Source organism: Schistocerca cancellata, chromosome 1, assembly GCF_023864275.1.
Source record: "Schistocerca cancellata isolate TAMUIC-IGC-003103 chromosome 1, iqSchCanc2.1, whole genome shotgun sequence".
Taxonomy (NCBI): Eukaryota; Metazoa; Arthropoda; class Insecta; order Orthoptera; family Acrididae; genus Schistocerca; species Schistocerca cancellata.
Window position 1 is genome coordinate 754,173,363 of NC_064626.1, and position 21,270 is coordinate 754,194,632.

The 21,270-nt window shown below is 41.9% G+C and overlaps 1 protein-coding gene across 2 annotated transcripts in view; it reads left to right on the plus strand.

Moving 5' to 3' along the window:
* LOC126186242 (cation-independent mannose-6-phosphate receptor) overlaps positions 1-21,270 on the plus strand; it is a 628,020-nt gene that overhangs the window by 92,227 nt on the left and 514,523 nt on the right. For both annotated transcript variants that reach the window (XM_049928195.1, XM_049928194.1), the window contains exon 6: positions 8,563-8,719. In XM_049928195.1, coding sequence (XP_049784152.1) covers positions 8,563-8,719 — 157 coding nt within the window. The remainder of the gene's footprint in view (positions 1-8,562; positions 8,720-21,270) is intronic.

A 21,270-nucleotide genomic window follows, 5' to 3' on the forward strand; every position in this document is an offset into this window, starting at 1 on the left:
ATCGTTGTCTACCAACCCAAGTTCACCACAGGATCAACACAACCAACACTTTTTCGCCTTTTTTCACAACAGATCTCCAGTTACTTTCTAGTTCACCTTTATCTCCCCATATATTTTTATTTTCATTTTCATTTCAACCTCACGTTACACTTTCCACCTTCTAACACCATGTCACCCTCACAACATCCCCACAATGACCCCATTAAGTTTTATTTACATTCCCTCCGCAAACATGCCTTCACCCTAGCCAGATTACGCTCGCATATTTTATTTTCACAGGCTTCCCTGACATTTGGCATTACCCCCAAAGTTCCCATCTCTGGCTGCAACCCTTCTTTCCACCAGTCCCTATACCAGTTCCAAACTGAACAATCCATTGCCCTCACCCACCTAATCCTTCACCTACACATCAACTCAGCCAATGAACACACCCGTCAACTCCTATCCTTAATAAAAGTCCTCAATCTTTCCTCTCCCACATCCACACCAGCTGTTCAGAGCATCCTCCTGCAGGCCAACCGCAGATTAGAACAGCATGCCACCCTTCACCTCAAAAAACTATCCAATCACCTGGTTTCCCACCTCCGGAAAGGCAACTCACTCACCCTTCACAACCTTTCGAGCAAACCTCAACCTCCTCTCATTGCACACAAACCCAGTCTCTCCCATCTACTCAATCTCCCACGTCCAGCTCCACTCCCTCCAAAACCTCAAAATTCCAGTCAACACAATCTGGAACCACAACACCCTAATTCAGTAGTTAACCTTTCCTCCAAACCTCTCTCCCAATCCGAAACCTCTGTTCTATCCAAAGGCCTCACCTTCAGCCCCACTCCCAGACTCAACCAAACAGCCCTAGTCAAAGATTTACTGTCTTACACTCGTACTCTCTGCTGGAAATATCACTTTGCCACGAATAAAAATGATCCTAATTCTACTCCTAATGATCCAACTCCCCAAGACACTATCCAAATTGAACCCTGCCTGGAACAGTTCCGTCCTCCGTCACAGCGGGACCCACCTCCTCTTCCTCAAAATCACCCTCTCCAAACTTTCCACGAATTTCTGACTTCCAGCCTTGCCTCTCAATCCTTCTTAAAAAACCTTAATCCTACTCCCAACATCACCACTGCTGAAGCCCAGGCTATCCATGATCTGAAGGCTGACCAATCCATCGTCATCCTTCCGGCGGACAAGGGTTCCACGACCGTGGTACTTGATCGTCGGGAGTATGTGGCTGAGGGACTGTGTCAGCTTTCAGACAACACCACATACAAAGTTTGCCAAGGTAATCCCATTCCTGATGTCCAGGTGGAGCTTCAAAGAATCCTCAGAACCTTAGGCCCCCTACAAAACCTTTCACCTGACTCCATCAACCTCCTGACCCCACCGACACCCCGCACCCCTACCTTCTACCTCCTTCCTAAAATTCACAAACCCAATCATCCCGGCCGCCCAATTGTAGCTGGTTACCAAGCCCCCACAGAATGTATCTTTGCCTACGTAGATCAACACCTTCAACCCATTACATGCAGTCTCCCATCCTTCATCAAAGACACCAACCACTTTCTCGAACGCCTGGAATCCTTACCCAATCTGTTACCCCGGAAACCATCCTTGTAACCATTGATGCCACTTCCTTATACACAAATATCCCGCACGTCCAGGGCCTCGCTTCGATGGAGCACTTCCTTTCACGCCGATCACCTGCCACCCTACCTAAAACCTCTTTCCTCATTACCTTAGCCAGCTTCATCCTGACCCACAACTTCTTCACTTTTGAAGGCCAGACATACCAACAATTAAAGGGAACAGCCATGGGTACCAGGATGGCCCCCTCGTACGCCAACCTATTCATGGGTCACTTAGAGGATGCCTTCTTGATTACCCAGGCCTGCCAACCCAAAGTTTGGTACAGATTTATTGATGACATCTTCATGATCTGGACTCTCAGTGAAGAAGAACTCCAGAATTTCCTCTCCAACCTCAACTCCTTTGGTTCCATCAGATTCACCTGGTCCTACTCCAAATCCCATGCCACTTTCCTTGACGTTGACCTCCACCTGTCCAATGGCCAGCTTCACACGTCCGTCCATATCAAACCCACCAACAAGCAACAGTACCTCCATTATGACAGCTGCCACCCATTCCACATCAAACGGTCCCTTCCCTACAGCCTAGGTCTTCGTGGCAAACGAATCTGCTCCAGTCCGGAATCCCTGAACCATTACACCAACAACCTGAAAACAGCTTTCACATCCCGTAACTACCCTCCTGACCTGGTACAGAAGCAAATAACCAGTGCCTCATCCCTTCAAACCCAGAACCTCCCACAGAAGAACCCCAAAAGTGCCCCACTTGTGACAGGATACTTTCCGGGACTGGATCAGACTCTGAATGTGGCTCTCCAGCAGGGATACGACTTCCTCAAATTCTGCCCTGAAATGAGATCCATCCTTCATGAAATCCTCCCCACTCCACCAAGAGTGTCTTTCCGCCGTCCACCTAACCTTCGTAACCTCTTAGTTCATCCCTATGTAATCCCCAAACCACCTTCCCTACCCTCTGGCTCCTACCCTTGCAACCGCCCCCGGTGTAAAACCTGTCCCGTGCACCCTCCCACCACCACCTACTCCAGTCCTGTAACCCGGAAGGTGTACACGATCGAAGGCAGAGCCACGTGTGAAAGCACCCACGTGATTTACCAACTGACCTGCCTACACTGTGACGCTTTCTGTGTGGGAATGACCAGCAACAAACTGTCCATTTGCATGAATGGACACAGCAGACAGTGTTTGTTGGTAATGAGGATCACCCTGTGGCTAAACATGCCTTGGTGCACGGCCAGCACATCTTGGCACAGTGTTACACCGTCTGGGTTATCTGGATAATTCTCACTAACACCAACCTATCCGAACTCCGGAGATGGGAACTTGCTCTTCAATATATCCTCTCTTCCCGTTATCCACCAGGCCTCAATCTCCGCTAATTTCAAGTTGCCGCCACTCATATCTCACCTGTCATTCAACATCATCTTTGCCTCTGCACTTCCGCCTCGACTGACATCTCTGCCCAAACTCTTTGCCTCTGTATATGTCTGATTGTGTCTGTATATGTGTGGATGGATATGTGTGTGTGTGCGCGCGCGCGAGTGTATACCTGTCCTTTTTTCCCCCTAAGGTAAGTCTTTCCGCTCCCGGGATTGGAATGACTCCTTACCCTCTCCCTTAAAACCCACATCCTTTCGTCTTTCCCTCTCCTTCCCTCTTTCCTGACGAAGGAACCACTGGTTGCGAAAGCTAGAATTTTGTGTTTATGTTTGTGTTTGTTTGTGTGTCTATCGACGTGCCAGCGCTTTCGTTTGGTAAGTCACATCATCTTTGTTTTTAGATATATTTTTCCCACGTGGAATGTTTCCCTCTAATTTATATATATAGTGGTTCATGGTGTGGTGTGGGTTCCTGTAGTCATGTCCTAGTTCATGAACCACGGGCAACGTATGAGTGGCCAAGTAAGTGGTCCTGACAGTCGGGATACCAGTTACTTTGGAATAAGGCTGGGCACCTTTGTGCTCATACGGCAAAGACTACCAAATTCACCGGTTAGTCCCTCAGCCGTTAGGGGTAAAACCCAGTGGGACTCGGGGCAAGTAAGGCTAGCAACCTGCTTCCCTGGTACTTTAAATATGATGCTGGAAACAATCAGAGCAAAATGCCTCGGACCTTTGGAGGTGACGGAGTCCCACCTCTAACTGACAAACCAGGGACTCCTAAGATAAGACTTGGCAAACAAATGGTAATGAGATGGGGAGCTATTAATATCAATGGGGGCTACTCTGGGAAGAAGGTAGAGCTGGCAGAAGCTGCAAGTAAGATGGGGCTGGACGTTTTAGCTGTTAGTGACATTCGGGTAAGGGGTGAGAAAGAAGAGGAAGTGGGAGAATACAAGGTCTACCTGTCAGCAGTCAAAGCAGGAATAGCACAATGGGGTGTATGGCTTTACATCAGGAAAGAAATGGAACCCAGCATAGTTGCAATAAGGTATGTAAACGAACGACTGATGTGGATAGATTTGACAGTGTCTAGCAAGAAAATTAGGATTGTGTCAGTATATTCGCATTGTGAAGGGACAGTTCAAGATAAGATGGATAGTTTTTATGAGGCACTCAGTGATGTAATTGTTAGAGTAAAGGGCAAGGACAGTGTTCTGCTCATGGGTGATTTTAACGCCAGGATTGGAAATCGAACAGAAGTGGATGAAAAGGTTATGGGTAAATTTGGAGAGGATATGGAGGCCAACAGGAACGGGAAACAACTCTTGGATTTCTGTGCCAGTATGGGCTTAGTAATCACAAACTCCTTTTTTAAACATAAGAACATTCACCGGTATACTTGGGAAGGTAGGGGAACCAGATCTGTCATTGACTATATAATAACAGATCAGGAATTCAGGAAGGCTGTGAGGGACACACGTGTATTCAGGGGATTCTTTGATGACACTGATCATTATTTAATCTGCAGTAAAATTGGGATTGTGAGGCCGAAAGTGCAGGAGGTCAGGTCCATATGTAGGAGGATAAGAGTGGAGAAACTTCAGGATAAGGAAATCAGGCACAAGTACATAACAGCGATCTCAGAAAGGTACCAGTTAGTTGAATGTAGTCAATTACAGTCATTGGAAAAGGAATGGACAAGGTACAGGGACACAGTACTAGAAGTGGCTAAAGAATGTCTTGGAACAGTAGTGTGTAAAAGTAGGATGAAGCAAACAGCTTGGTGGAATGATACAGTCAAGGCAGCCTGTAAAAGCAAAAAGAAGGCGTATCAAAAATGGCTACATACTAGAACCCTTGTAGACAGAGAAAGTTATGTTGAAGAAAGAAACAAAGCCAAACAGATAATTGCAGCATCCAAGAAGAAATCTTGGGAAGACTTTGGAAACAGGTTGGAGACTATGGGTCAAGCTGCTGGAAAACCATTCTGGAGTGTAATTAGCAGTCTTTGAAAGGGAGGTAAGAAGGAAATGACAAGTATTTTGGACAGGTCAGGAAAACTGCTGGTGAATCCTGTGGATGCCTTGGGCAGATGGAGGGAATATTTTGAAGAGTTGCTCAATGTAGGTGAAAATGCGATCAGTAATGTTTCAGATTTCGAGGTAGAATGGGATAGGAATGATGACGGAAATAGGAACACATTTGAGGAAGTGGAAAAAATGGTCAATAGATTGCAGTGCAATAAAGCGGCTGGGGTGGATGAAATTAAGTCGGAACTCATCAAATACAGTGGAATGTCAGGTCTTAAATGGCTACACAGGATAATTGAAATGGCCGGGGAGTCGGGACAGGTTCCATCAGACTGGACAAAAGCAGTAATCACACCAATCTTTAAACATGGAAACAGAAAAGATTGTAACAACTACAGAGGTATCTCTTTAATCAGCGTTGTGGGTAAAATCTTCTCAGGTATTGTTGAAAGGAAAGTGCGAGTATTAGTTGAGGACCAATTGGATGAAAATCAGTGTGAGTTTAGGCCTCTTAGAGGTTGTCAGGACCAGATCTTTAGCTTACGGCAAATAATGGAGAAGTGTTATGAGTGGAACAGGGAATTGTATCTATGCTTTATAGATCTAGAAAAGGCATATGACTGGGTTCCTAGGAGGAAGTTATTGTCTGTAGTACAGGATTATGGAATAGGAGGCAAACTTTTGCAAGCAATTAAAGTTCTTTACATGGATAGTCAGGCAGCAGTTAGAGTTGATGGTAAATTGAGTTCATGGTTCAGAGTAGTTTCAGGGGTAAGACAAGGCTGCAACCTGTCTCCACTGTTGTTCATATTATTTATGGATCATATGTTGAAAACAATAGACTGGCTGGGTGAGATTAAGATATGCGAACACAAAATAAGCAGTCTTGCAAATGCAGATGACTTAGTTGTGATGGCAGATTCGATTGAAAGTTTGCAAAGTACACTCCTGGAAATTGAAATAAGAACACCGTGAATTCATTGTCCCAGGAAGGGGAAACTTTATTGACACATTCCTGGGGTCAGATACATCACATGATCACACTGACAGAACCACAGGCACATAGACACAGGCAACAGAGCATGCACAATGTCGGCACTAGTACAGTGTATATCCACCTTTCGCAGCAATGCAGGCTGCTATTCTCCCATGGAGACGATCGTACAGATGCTGGATGTAGTCCTGTGGAACGGCTTGCCATGCCATTTCCACCTGGCGCCTCAGTTGGACCAGCGTTCGTGCTGGACGTGCAGACCGCGTGAGACGACGCTTCATCCAGTCCCAAACATGCTCAATGGGGGACAGATCCGGAGATCTTGCTGGCCAGGGTAGTTGACTTACACCTTCTAGAGCACGTTGGGTGGCACGGGATACTAGCGGACGTGCATTGTCCTGTTGGAACAGCAAGTTCCCTTGCCGGTCTAGGAATGGTAGAACGATGGGTTCGATGACGGTTTGGATGTACCGTGCACTATTCAGTGTCCCCTCGACGATCACCAGTGGTGTACGGCCAGTGTAGGAGATCGCTCCCCACACCATGATGCCGGGTGTTGGCCCTGTGTGCCTCGGTCGTATGCAGTCCTGATTGTGGCGCTCACCTGCACGGCGCCAAACACGCATACGACCATCATTGGCACCAAGGCAGAAGCGACTCTCATCGCTGAAGACGACACGTCTCCATTCGTCCCTCCATTCACGCCTGTCGCGACACCACTGGAGGCGGGCTGCACGATGTTGGGGCGTGAGCGGAAGACGGCCTAACGGTGTGCGGGACCGTAGCCCAGCTTCATGGAGACGGTTGCGAATGGTCCTCGCCGATACCCCAGGAGCAACAGTGTCCCTAATTTGCTGGGAAGTGGCGGTGCGGTCCCCTACGGCACTGCGTAGGATCCTACGGTCTTGGTGTGCATCCGTGCGTCGCTGCGGTCCGGTTCCAGGTCGACGGGCACGTGCACCTTCCGCCGACCACTGGCGACAACATCGATGTACTGTGGAGACCTCACGCCCCACGTGTTGAGCAATTCGGCGGTACGTCCACCCGGCCTCCCGCATGCCCACTATACGCCCTCGCTCAAAGTCCGTCAACTGCACATACGGTTCACGTCCACGCTGTCGCGGCATGCTACCAGTGTTAAAGACTGTGATGGAGCTCCGTATGCCAGGGCAAACTGGCTGACACTGACGGCGGCGGTGCACAAATGCTGCGCAGCTAGCGCCATTCGACGGCCAACACCGCGGTTCCTGGTGTGTCCGCTGTGCCGTGCGTGTGATCATTGCTTGTACAGCCCTCTCGCAGTGTCCGGAGCAAGTATGGTGGGTCTGACACACCGGTGTCAATGTGTTCTTTTTTCCATTTCCAGGAGTGTAATATTTCAGAGCTAGATCAGAAATGTAAGGACTATGGTATGAAGATTAGCATCTCCAAAACGAAAGTAATGTCAGTGGGAAAGAAATTAAACGGATTGAGTGCCAAATAGGAGGAACAAAGTTAGAACAGGTGGACGGTTTCAAGTACTTAGGATGCATATTCTCACAGGATGGCAACATAGTGAAAGAACTGGAAGCGAGGTGTAGCAAAGCTAATGCAATGAGCGCTCAGCTGCGATCTACTCTCTTCTGCAAGAAGGAAGTCAGTACCAAGACTAAGTTATCTGTGCACCGTTCAATCTTTCGACCAATTTTGTTGTACGGGAGCGAAAGCTGGGTGGATTCAGGTTACCTTATCAACAAGGTTGAGGTTACGGATATGAAAGTAGCTAGGATGATTGCAGGTACTAATAGATGGGAACAATGGCAGGAGGGTGTCCACAATGAGGAAATCAAAGAAAAACTGGGAATGAACTCTATAGATGTAGCAGTCAGGGCAAACAGGCTTAGATGGTGGGGTCATGTTACACGCATGGGAGAAGTAAGGTTACCCAAGAGACTCATGGATTCAGCAGTAGAGGGTAGGAGGAGTCGGGGCAGACCGAGGAGAAGGTACCTGGATTCGGTTAAGAATGATTTTGAAGTAATAGGTTTAACATCAGAAGAGGCACCAATGTTAGCACTGAATAGGGGATCATGGAGGAATTGTATAAGGGGGGCTATGCTCCAGACTGAACGCTGAAAGGCATAATCAGTCTTAAATGATGACACACACAGACACAAGCAGACATTTGTAAAGGCCTTTACAAATGTCTGCTTGTGTCTGTGTATATGCGGATGGATATGTGTGTGTGTGTGTGTGTGTGTGTGTGTGTGTGTGTGTGTGTGTGTGTGTGTGTGTGCGCGCGAGTGTATACCCGTCCTTTTTTCCCCCTAAGGTAAGACTTTCCGCTCCCGGGATTGGAATGACTCCTTACCCTCTCCCTTAAAACCCACATCCTTTCGTCTTTCCCTCTCCTTCCCTCTTTCCTGACAGAGCAACCGTTTGTTGTGAAAGCTTGAATTTTGTGTGTATGTTTGTGTGTCTATTGTCCTCATTCTACATTATAGTATACATTTCTTGTGAGACGTATTCGTTAGGTTATTGTTAATATTTAACATTTTTGTTTTTAGGTTTATGATGATCAAGGAAACAAATTTGATCTCAGTAATTTAAGAAGAGAGATTGGAAATTGGGAAGTTCGTGCAGAAGTCCATGGCAGAATGAATTCAACATTTTTCATAAATGTCTGCAAATCTCTCAATCCTGTACGGATGTGCAATTTTAAAGGTAATATTGTCTTCCTTATTATTCATTTCCTTCCATTTCAATTCCCTGTGTAAAATTGCACAGTTTTGTGATGTATATGTAATTTCTGCCATACGCACTTCATTGTGGAGATTAACAACATTCTTTGAATGGCATGGATATAATACTGGAAAATATAATACAGTAAGTACAATATGAATGCGTTATCGATACCGTGTAAATAAAAAGCCTATGAATCAAACTAGAAATACTGGTCCAGTTAAAAAAAAAAAGAGTTACCTTTGATGATTTAGATTCATTTGCACAAGGAGTCATTTGAAAATACTGTGCCTCTAGCTTAGGTATTTTATCCTCCTAAAATTAAAAGAAAATTACTACTTTTATAAATCTTATATTTCCTCTCTTATGTTAAATAGCTGTTGTTTATGTGACATTGCTGACTTAATATGTACATAATCACATTGACATTCCATACAACATTTTACCTGTGTACAGAAGAACAGAGGACTGTGTATAATGTATACTGCTACTTGTCACACAGCTAATGAGTGTAATAGCGATTATTAAGTGATGTGGCCGTATGTGATGAAATACATTCTTTGAAATAACAAATATTTATTACAAGAACCAAATTAAATACAACTTCCAAGAACAATGTCTCCTCATCTTGAGAACATCAATGTTTTGAGGGGAAGGGAAGATGAATGACAGCACAGTCCCATGAGGCTATAAACTCTAGCCATTCTCCTGATGAGCAGTAAGTGCTGTGATGACACGTTCCTACAGGACTGGGAACTTGCAGCCTATCAGATGCTAACAACACACTCATACAAGACTAGTTGCTTGTAGGCAGTCAACTGGTGAACAGCAAGGTGCTACATTGACACAGTCCCAAGAGACAAATACTACAAAGTAGAACCCTTGAGAGGAGCTGGTGGAAATGCTATGCTGGACATGGCTCACGGTGAGGGCATGGTGACATCTTGGCGGGCAGTGCCAGGTGTGATTCGTAGTGCAGACTCGAAGCGTCTGTCAATCGCTTGGAGCTTGGGATGTAGCTGCCCACTGAGTGGCGGAGTGCTGACCTCAATAGCCATCTGCAGGAGGATACATGCACAGTATCACATGAGCACGTGACCATGTGTACTAGTGTTGCAGACTCCTCTGCTGCCTCCCTGTAAGGGGCAAATGTTCACTTGGGGGGGGGGGGGGGGGGGGGGGGACAGCATTTCATTTTTTTACCCAGGACAAATGAAAAGTAAAATTATTTCTTGTGATTTACTGGTCTTCATGATATTTAATGATGAATGTAACTTAATTTGCTTTTGTTTGAATTTACATATTTAAAAAATCAATGCAGTTACAATCATAGTTAAAAATAGTCATTAATTCACTTTTTCATCAAATTTGAGGTACATTTATTTTGTACGTCAATCCCTTTTAACGCCATTTGTGAAAAAAACTATTTCAAAAAAACAGTTGGAAGTAGGGATGCTAAAGATGAACCTTAAGATGTGAAAAATGTTAGGGATTTCATTCTTGGAAAATCCTTCCATGATTTTCTTAAATTTCTCAATCACACTCATACTTCCGTCATCAAAAGACAGTGCTGTGTCCAGGCTTCTTTTAATTGTTTGAAATTTTTCATACAAGGATTCCGTGTTGATTGATCCTTAAAAGTTCCACAATTTCTTGAAAATGTTCATAATTTATTGGTGATTTAACGTTTAAAAACAGCGTATTGGAAATGATGATTTTTTTTTTTTTTTTTTCTGAGAAATCATCTTGTGGTAACAGATATCCTACAAAATTGGTGTATAACTGTAGAAAATCATTCCAAATAGATTCTTTTGCATTAGTGCTTAATTCACCCATTATTTTTCTTGCCTTACTTCTGTAAAGGTTGTCTTTTATTCTTTTCGTGAATCCTGTGCATTTCGGCATGTATCTCAATAACTGACAGACTCTGGGATTGTTGTTTCTTCCGAAAACATTACGTTATGCAGAAACAACAAATACAACAAAGTTTTTTTTTCTTTTCTTCTTCTTGTTCAAATGTGCTTCTGTTTTCTAATAAATGAGGACACTCATTGTGGTCCAGAAAATGAGATCTTAGCGCAGGCCATACTCTTAATACTCTTTCGACAGCAGGACCAAGAGATAAAAATCTTGTGTTTTATTTCTTCCCATTGCATCTCATTTGCTTCAAATTGAAGTTGCAAGTATGCTCTTTGTTTCACAGATCTACTGAAGTGACTCCATATTTTCAGTATCGGACTTTATGCATGCGCTCCCAGTTTATCAGTACTGAATTTTACAGCATTGTGGAGAATATGGATGGGGCAACCAGCTTTTGACAGTTTTATCATTTTCAGCTAAAATAAATGTAAAAATGGAATGGTTTCTGCTGAAGTTTACATTAGTGTTGTCAGCGCGAGTACCGAAACTTTATTTTAAGACAATCCATCCTCTCTTCGAAACTTGATACACGCTTTCATCATTATATTCTACAAATTCTATTAGATGGTTTACAACCCCAGTACTCTAATCAAAGTATTGTTAGCAAATTGGAAACATTTTTCTACTGTTTTTAATTGCTTGCATCTGTTGCTATAGAAGAGTATGGATTTTTTTTTTCCTTGGATGGTCTTTAAAATATTTTTAACGCAGTCTTTGGCCAATACTCTAAAACTTTGAGCAATTTTTTAGTCACTGCAGGTATATGGCAGTAATTTGTGTGAATAATCCATACTATTGTAACTAAGAGAATGCTTTACCTTATGATAAACAGATGCGAGTTCTCTAGCAGTAATCTTGTCTGCCTCCAAGGCAGGTGGTTTAGGCTTCGAGAAATATTTAAATAAGGTACATGATACTCTTTTGCTAACGACAGTATTGTGAGATTTAGTAGATGCATGTTGTTTTACATCAGGAAAGCCTCCATGAGCACTCGAGAAATGTTTAATGTACAAGTCACAGTATACCTTGTACAAATTTTCTTTTACTTGTCCTAACCAAAAATAACTATTTTCCCAGTTCAAATTATAATTAGTAAGCTTTTTGGCTTTCTTAGAAGGTATTACACCTCTTCTAGACGAATTATCTGTGTCACTGTCATTTAAATAACTCATTTTGTCTATAGTTTTAGAAATAATTCACAAGCGTAACTCGTTCGACACTCAGCAGTTCTCGCAAAACTATGAATGAAGTTTTAAACTAGAATAACAATCAAGAATGGAATTAAAACATCCTTCCAGTATTGTTAACACATGTTGACATAGCTTTTAAATGAATTAGCAAACAAACGAAGACGTTAAACACAAAATTGTGGAAAGAAAGTTCGATGATAATAAACAAATAGAAGAATGTAAAACAGACAGACAGAGGGAAACAGATGTGTGGCACCGTGCAAGAGATTGCTGAATGTGGCCCTCCTCTCTATCACCCACCCCGGCATTATCATAGACTGGTAACCGAGCTAGTTGTATCCTCTTGTGATATATGCGTAGATAATACGTGCTGCCAGATTTAGTGCGAAAGATTTCACAATAATAATTGATTAAGTTTGAAATATGGGACAGTGCCTGTCTTGATGGGACATTTAAAATTATACAGGATGTCCTGGAAAATATGGGATGTCTGGCAACACTAGTGTGGACGTAAATGAGTGTCTATGACAGCAGCGCTGTTTGCTTTGACTTGCATGACAAGTTAGTGATAAGGTATTGCCCTCGAATACCGTGGCAGTTGCTGGTAGCTTGACTGTACAACATGCATGTAATTGTGGTGGCCGAAATAAGCAGGAAGCAGTCCTGCATACGCTACATCCTTACCCAATAAAAAAGGTGTGTTGCAACAATCTCAAAGAAGTGCCACACATAAGGCAGGAGGCACAACATAGCCATCCAAACAACTGAAACAAAACAACAGTACATTCAGGTAGTGCCTGAGAAGTGATCAACATGTGGGTAATCACTTTAACACAACTTTGCATCCTACAAGTATTGAACGGAAACAAATGTTATACCTGCAAAGTACCTCAGACATGACATGAACAAGTGAATAACAATGCAGGATACAATGAGCAAGATTACTGAGCGTGGGGTGTAGGACCCGTGACATCTGATACACAAGAATAACAAAAGCACACAAAAATCGTGTATTACCTTTCAAAAGATAAGCGAAAGGCCCATGAAGTTACTGAACCAAAGTATTAACCAACACAAAAATTGATCCCAACAAGAACGCCATGTCCTCGCAGGGGAACAACAATCCATCATGGGCTGCAAGTAGGAAAGGCCATGCATCCGAGAGGTTTGCAGTTAAACTTTCTTGCGAGAGGTTTGCAGTTAAACTTTCTTGAAGGTGCAACCCAGGGCTCATAAGAACACACAATGGCGTTGGCAGTGCCATTGTGTACAGTGAAACCACCAATGATAATGGAAGCAGCTGAGTGGGCGGCCATGGCGGGCCGGCCATGACAAGGCAGATGACATCGATGTTCACAGGGCTGTTGATGCCAGAAGGGCCAGCAGTGAGAAGTATGACAAATGTACTGACAAGAGGGTCAGCCATGACAGGGCCAGCACAGTTGGGACTGATGCCAGTGTTGAGAGAGCTGGCTTCCGATGGTGTCACAGGTGAGGGCTGCACTGAGAATGGTGGGCATGCCATTGTAGAACTTTGTGTACACAGGGTGTATACGACCTGGGACGTGTGGGAGATCCGAGAAAAACCCGGGAATTTTTTCATCCAGGACAAATCCGGGAAAAACCTGGGAATTTTTTAGAATTCCGGGATTTTTCATTGTTTTAGATTTCAGTTAAATTTTTGTAGGTTTGACGTGTAAGATCTGATACGCTGACAAGGAACTGTAGCCCACTACTGCTGAATAATACTGCAGCAATGAAACATAAATCAGAGAATAACACCAAAATAAAAGTTTAGTTGCATAGGAAATGGGTAATTTACACAATGCACAGACCAAGTTGCCGACACCGAAAAGTATCAAGATTATGCAGAATGTCCGTAACAACTAATGTGCATTCAATGTGCGTGACGTCACAATTGTTTACATTTCTAACAGATCATTGGAAAATATCATGAATAGTGGCTTGAGAAGTGTTACTTTCAAAGTAAATTTACACGCAAGATGATTTATGTTACGTGTGAGAATGTGCAGTGAATCTCTTAAACCGCAGGGTGTTATAACTCTCATTCAAAACGTAGCACTTGAGGATCAGCCATTTGAAAAATTTCGGGCCCAGAAGATAAGTCATTTATGCCACTATTTAAAATTTTACCGGCACATTTGTATTTGATATGACTTAACGTGTAACACACTTTAAAAAAAAGACGGAGCTTCAAGTTAGTTTTCATATTTAATGTTGTTCTTTCATAGATAAAAAAATTATGCAATCAATGGCAAAAAGTATAGTTGACCTTAAAAAAAAGTGCATAATGTGTTGCTGAGCAATGTCACAAGTCTCTTCATGCCAGAACTCTTAGACTTTTCTATAGTATAGAAAAGACAAAGTGTTCTGGCATGCAGAGCAATACCAGTTCGCTTCTTTTCTACTTTTTTTGCCGGTAAATTGTATCTTCATCTCTGAACAGCTCTAATGTTCGCTACTACTTCTTTCTAACTAATCCTATAAATGGACAACAGAAGGCAGCACCAGTCAAGCGAGAGGTAGCAGGACATCCATACCTTGCTCTCTTATGGTATTAGTCCAGTTTTAGAGCGAAAACCTGTATCAAGTGCAGCCACTATATTCCCCGCTCTAAAATTTGCTTTCAGTAAGGACAGGTATGTCTTTTACCCATTCCTCAATTTTTCTGATTTTATTATTGTTTTTATTTAAATATAAAAGCTTGTGGTTTAATTGTTGTTAAAGACCATTCATTACTTTCTTTCATTTTAGAATAATAAGAGATCTTTTCCGTAAAATATTTTGCGCATTATTACAGTCTTTTCTTTTCGGATTTTCGTGTTGCTAAATTTTACCTCTGGTCTTTATTTTGATACTTAATTCCTTAAATTAGTTTTTTTTTTTTTTCAAATATTTTTTAATCCTGAAAATTATGGTTTGAAATGTATATTTAAACATCTATGGGAGTTCGCAGTTTAAAATAAATAACTTAGGCAATACAACAAATAATTTTGAAGGAAGTACCATGTTTAACAACAATTACTGTAATTTAGGAATTGACTTTGGAGAATAACTCACTTGGAGTTGTGTGCGAAAGCATTGATTCGTTCTGTAATAGATTCTCGCTCTGTCTGAACGTTTTGAATGATCCCCTCAAGTTTTGCCTTCTTCTCTTTAAGCTGCCTTATTTCTTTGTCAACAATCTTCCTTTTAGTCAAATGATCCTTTTTCCTGGATGACTCGTCGTTTCGATTTTGGAGGTCTTCAGCATATCGATCTCGTGAGTTTCTTACAGATTGTATAAGGGACTTTGTTATAGGCACTCCTTGGACTCTGCCGTGTGTCTTGACTGCGTCGTACACCAGTCTTCAGCTTGTTCCCTCATATTCTCGAAGAGGCACTCTTTGTTCACCAAGAGTCCTCGCTCCGCAGCTGCTTGACCGTGCAACAAAGTGAGTGCGATTTCCATTGCCTTCTGCAGCTCATGGGACATTGCATTCTGGTTCTTGAGACATTTCATCCAGAACTCATCCAGCCGTTGCTCCTTTTTGTTGAATGTACCTAGAAACATAATAAATGCTGTTCAGCTGTTATTGTTGTCTTCACATTGTGTTTTCTTGCTGTTGTTTGACGTATTTGCAAGCCCTCTCTCCATATTTTTCTGCTAATCAAGTTCACAGTAAAGGAAACGTGCTGGATGATAATTCTGTTTGTACATGCCATGTAAAACCTGTTTAAGGATTTCCATTCCGGAGTAGTTCTGTATATTTGGACCATGGAATCGGAATGTTTGCCCTTGAAGTTTTGCGTGATCCGATGGCTGGAGAACTTAGATGTTGCGGAGTGCGCTCTAGTAACTGCTTCTGTATTTGCGAATGTTTATTGTAAAGATAGAGCACAAAAACAACCCGAAACATGCTAGCTACATGGTAGTCTATGATCATCTGAAGAACATGCTACTCGGCTCAATAAACTCGTATTTCAAGACTCTTGCTCCAGACTTTTCTTCTTTAATTATTGACCAACTTGCATAATGTTTTTGTTTACCACTTATCTGCCAGCTAGTATTTTCCTGTAATACTGTCTCGACATTGTCCCCCCCCCCCCCCCCCCCAATATACTACCAAGTTATATTTTTTGGCATTGGATGTATAAACAGCAATTGTTTTACTTGTATTTAATCACGCTAACAGCGGCTGTATTATTAAGGCGTTTCACAGTATTGGGATTTTGAGCAGGCATGTAACAATGTTAGCTGCTGAAAGCGATAACTCGTCTTTCGTGTGATCGATTGCTGCCCAGTCAGGCAGAAGACAGAATGCTCTCAAAGATCCCTAGACCTTGCTGTGAGTGCTCGCAGCCTTATGTCAGTGGGTGGTTAAATGTTGTACAGTATATTCGGAGTTTCCAATGAAAACAATGTAAAAGTTGTTGCGTCACTGTTCGATAAAACATGGCACCGACCACAGCTAAGTATAAACTTCACTTTGTAAAGGTTCTCCTAAATCGCTGCAGCCATGATCACAAAATAAAAACTAAATAAATTGTGTTATTGCAAAACAGTTTATGGAAAGGTTAGGGGTTTTATACTTCCGAGCACTTTAGGAAATGAAATCCAGCAAAAAACAATGCGTTTTGGAAAGCTCTTTGATTTGCATCGGCATTTGAACTGCATGTTTGCATAATACAAAAGTATATGTATGAAATACATCAAATACAGCAGTTTACTTTCTGAAGCATTCTTAGGATCCTGCCTGACCATGCCCTCCGAGAAAAAACAGCAAAACATTGTTAATGCTCAATATTATATGTGAAAGTTCAGCTTTTTGTGAAGATATTGTGTACTTACATTACTTTAACCCATTAACCTTTCGTCTTTGTATGGACGTGCTACTTAACAATGATGCTGCTAGTGGTTGAGTACATAATATGCAATCTCTATTTTAGACCTTCGGTAGCTACCATGCTGTAACTTGTGGATTTTGTGTATATACTTTCGCAATATGAAAATAAGCTCTGTCCATAGTGCCTCGCATCAATTATCTTTCCAAACACATTATTTTTCCTGTTTCGTAAAGTGCTGGGACATCTCACTATTCAAAGGACTGAAAGGTTTTACAGCTCCGAGGGAAATTATACTGTTGCTTAACACAGATGTATTTTCACCTGCTTTATACATAATTTTATCCGAGATAAATTATGTTTTTAACTGGGAAATCTGAGAAAAATCCAGAATTTTTTTTTCCTTGTTCTCGTAGACACCCTGGTACGAAATGTAGAAAGCTGTACTACACAAAATGCTAAACAACAACATTGCAAACAACGTGACTGAAGGTGGCACAACTTGCTACACACAAAAATTCTGGATGCCCAGTCTGGATGCTGTTCAGGACCAAGTGCACTTGAATATTGTAGGGAAGATTGCCCAACATTAAGAAAGAAAAAATGGCACAAGCTGCTCAGCCGGAGGTGACTATCGCACCAAAAATACTTGTATAACCGTTCCACTAAGTACGAGAGTCCACAAAGAACTGACAACACAAACAAGAAATTTCTGCACCTACACTGGCAAGAAAATGAGTGCGTCATTGTATAACGTGTATGCCATAGGCCATAAAATGCAACTCCAACTGTTGGTAGTACAGGTCCCAGTCCTCTTTCTGAGCGTCAAGCATCTGAAAATTTGCCGCAGTTGCGGTAGCGGCATGCCGAGATGTGGCTGTGGAAGTCGAAACCTGAGTGAGCTGAGTTACACCCTGCAACAGGGACTGAATTTGCATGCAGTGTGTGTGAATGACTGGGGACAAAGACAGCTCTGATGATGGAACAAACTTGAAAAGACAAAGTGATGTTTGAACCTCAAGCAAAAATACGCTGCCAGTTAACTGAAACTTGAATTTTTAATTACTTCAAACAACTCGGACCAACAGCATCAGTTAAAAGAATTCACACTTATAAAACACAGCACCTGGACTAGGTATAAAAGACAACTGCTAAGAAACTTATTTCATTTCAAAAGCATGCATATAACGAGAAACTTGCCTTGTTGTAGGAATCGCAGAATACGATGAATACTATTACATGCAGACTGTGTGTTGTTGTTGTGGTCTTCAGTCCTGAGACTGGTTTGATGCAGCTCTCCATGCTACTCTATCCTGTGCAAGCTTCTTCATCTCCCAGTACCTACTGCAACCTACATCCTTCTGAATCTGTTTAGTGTATTCATCTCTTGGTCTCCCTCTAAGATTTTTACCCTCCACGCTGCCCTCCAATACTAAATTGGTGATCCCTCGATGTCTCAGAACATGTCCTACCAACCGATCCCTTCTTCTAGTCAAGTTGTGCCACAAACTCCTCTTCTCCCCAATTCTACTCAATACCTCCTCAATTAGTTATGTGATCAACCCATCTAATCTTCAGCATTCTTCTGTAGCACCACATTTCGAAAGCTTCTATTCTCTTCTTCTCTAAGCTATTTATCGTCCACGTTTCACTTCCATACATGGCTACACTCCATACAAATACTTTCAGAAACGACTTCCTGACACTTAAATCAATACTTGATGTTAACAAATTTCTCTTCTTAAGAAACGCTTTCCTTGCCATTGCCAGTCTACATTTTATATCCTCTCTACTACGACCATCATCAGTTATTTTGTTCCCCAAATAGCAAAACTCCTTTACTACTTTAAGTGTCTCATTTCCTAATCTAATTCCCTCAGCATCACCCTACTTAATTCGACAACATTCCATTAACCTCGTTTTGCTTTTGTTGATGTTCATCTTATACCCTCCTTTCAAGACACTGTCCATTCCGTTCAACTGCTCTTCCAAGTCCTTTGCTGTCTCTGACAGAATTACAATGTCATCGGCGAACCTCAAAGTTATTATTTCTTCTCCATGAATTTTAATACCTATTCCGAATTTTTCTTTTGTTTCCTTAACTGCTTGCTCAATATACAGATTGAATAACATCGGGGAGAGGCTACAACCCTGTCTTACTCCCTTCCCAACCACTGCTTCCCTTTCATGTCCCTCGACTCTTATAACTGCCATCTGGTTTCTATACAAATTGTAAATAGCCTTTTGCTCCCTGTATTTTACCCCTGCCACCTTTAGAATTTGAAAGAGAGTATCCCAGTCAACATTGTCTAAAGCTTTCTCTAAGTCTACAAATGCAAGAAATGTAGGTTTGCCTTTCCTTAATATTTCTTCTAAGATAAGTCATAGGGTCAGTACTGCCTCACGTGTTCCAATATTTCTACGGAATCCAAACTGATCTTCCCTGAGGTCGGCTTCTACCAGTTTTTCCATTCGTCTGTAAAGAATTCGCATTAGTATTTTGCATCCGTGCCTTATTAAACTGATAGTTCGGTAATTTTCACATCTGTCAACACCTGCTCTCTTTGGGATTGGAATTATTATATTCTTCTTGAAGTCTGAGGGTATTTCGCCTGTGTCATACATCTTTCTCACCAGATGGTAGAGTTTTGTCAGGACTGGCTCTCCCAAGGCCGTCAGTAGTAACAGACTGTAACAACACAAAAAGCAAGAAAGTGTTACCCCCACAGAATGACCTAATACACAAGTAAAAATACACTGAGTTAAAAAACCACACTAACAAACTTGAAAACATACCCTGCGCAAGAAATGAACTAATATTCATTGAAACACCAGAACACGCTTGAAGATCAAAACACTAAACCTATTACCTCGTGACCAATGTAATATGGCGGACAAGAAGAGAAGAAGACAACAGTCCTGTAGGCACTAACACACTTGAACACATGAGAATCAGACTCTTTGCCAATGTAATAGTATTTACCGAATAGTGTACCGTATTTACTCGAATCTAAGCTGCAGTCGAATCTAAGCCGCACCTGAAAAATGAGACTCGAAATAAAGGGGAAAAAAATTTCCCGAATCTAAGCCGCACCTGAAATTTGAGAATCGAAGTTCAAGGGGAGAGAAAAGTTTTGGGCCTCACCTCCAAATCGAAACAAAGGTGGTCCATTGTAATATGAGAGACAATTTAGGTCGAATGAATGACGATAGAGCTACAGTAGTTTGGTTTGAGTCGTAAGCTTAGCAGTTAAACTTTACCAGGTTGCCATTGCTGTGCGTCAGGCGCTCCGTCCGTATTTATACGGGTACCTTTCCTTTTTCACGTGCTTCGTCTGGTTTGAATCGATTGCTTATTTTTCTTTGATCTGATAAGTGCCGTTTGCTTTGATATAGGTGTTTATGTCACTCTAAACTGAAAATGCATTGCTGTACTGTGTCATGCATTGTTTGCCGCATTCTGATAGTGCGTGTTTACGGCCTGTCGCCGCTCGCAGCGTGGCTACCGCCGCTTACAATTAAAAAAAAAAAAGGAAGAAGAGGGAGGAATCGTCTCATTAGCGAAACAATGGCAAGAGACTGCTATTTGTTGTTATTTACACTGCTGCTTTCTTTGACAATGATCAGCAAGAACCAAATAATAGACTGCATATATAGAACATGTTCTGAACGAGAGTTAGGCGAAAATTTTTCTCCATTTGAAAACCTTTGCGGCCGCTTCTTTAGTACATCAAATTCTGCACAGAAATTAGTCATCTTAGATTTAAAAAATCTAGTTAATTGCCGTGCTTCATTTCTGACTGTATCACTATTAGGCATATGAATAATACGAATATAAACATGACACAATACGTATATTCTTCTGCGTTTGCTTCTGTCTCACCCTAGTTTCGTAGTTTATTAAGCAGGCAGGATTTAAATGAGATAGCAGCAAACACAAAAGAATACATGGCAAAATGTTTATATTCGTATTATTCTTATGGTGAAGAGAATACTGCATGTGATTCACATTTCAACAGGTTCCTATTAGCAACCATCTCTTCTCACAGGTAGGAAAAAATTCAGAACGGGGAGTTGGCCATATTGACAAATATCCCAAACAGTCTTGCCTGTCAAATTTTTGGAGAATTGAAATTCTGCTCCATCTAAGATGAAAAATACGGAATTTGTATTTACTTCGTTGGATAATGTATGGAAATGCAGTGGTTGAAACTCTGGCGGAGAAAAAAAAGCTCGTCTTCTACCGTTTTTTAAAAATTTATTTACCGATGCAGAGGTTTTGGTGCCAGTATTTATCATTGTGCCTACAAAGCATGCCTGTGTAGCGCTACATATATTCGATGGCAGAAGTTAGTTGTGGCTGCACGCACCAACATTTTTCAGAACTTCCGTGTGCATTGCACTTGATTCTAAGCCGAGGCGGTTTTTTTTATTACAAAAACCAGAAAAAAAGTGCGGCTTAAATTCGAGTAAATACGGTAACTGTTTGTAGTGAAGTTCACTCTTCAAACTAACAACTGTTTATTATAAGAACCAAACTAAATACAACTTCTGAGAATAATGTTCACGCAACTTGAG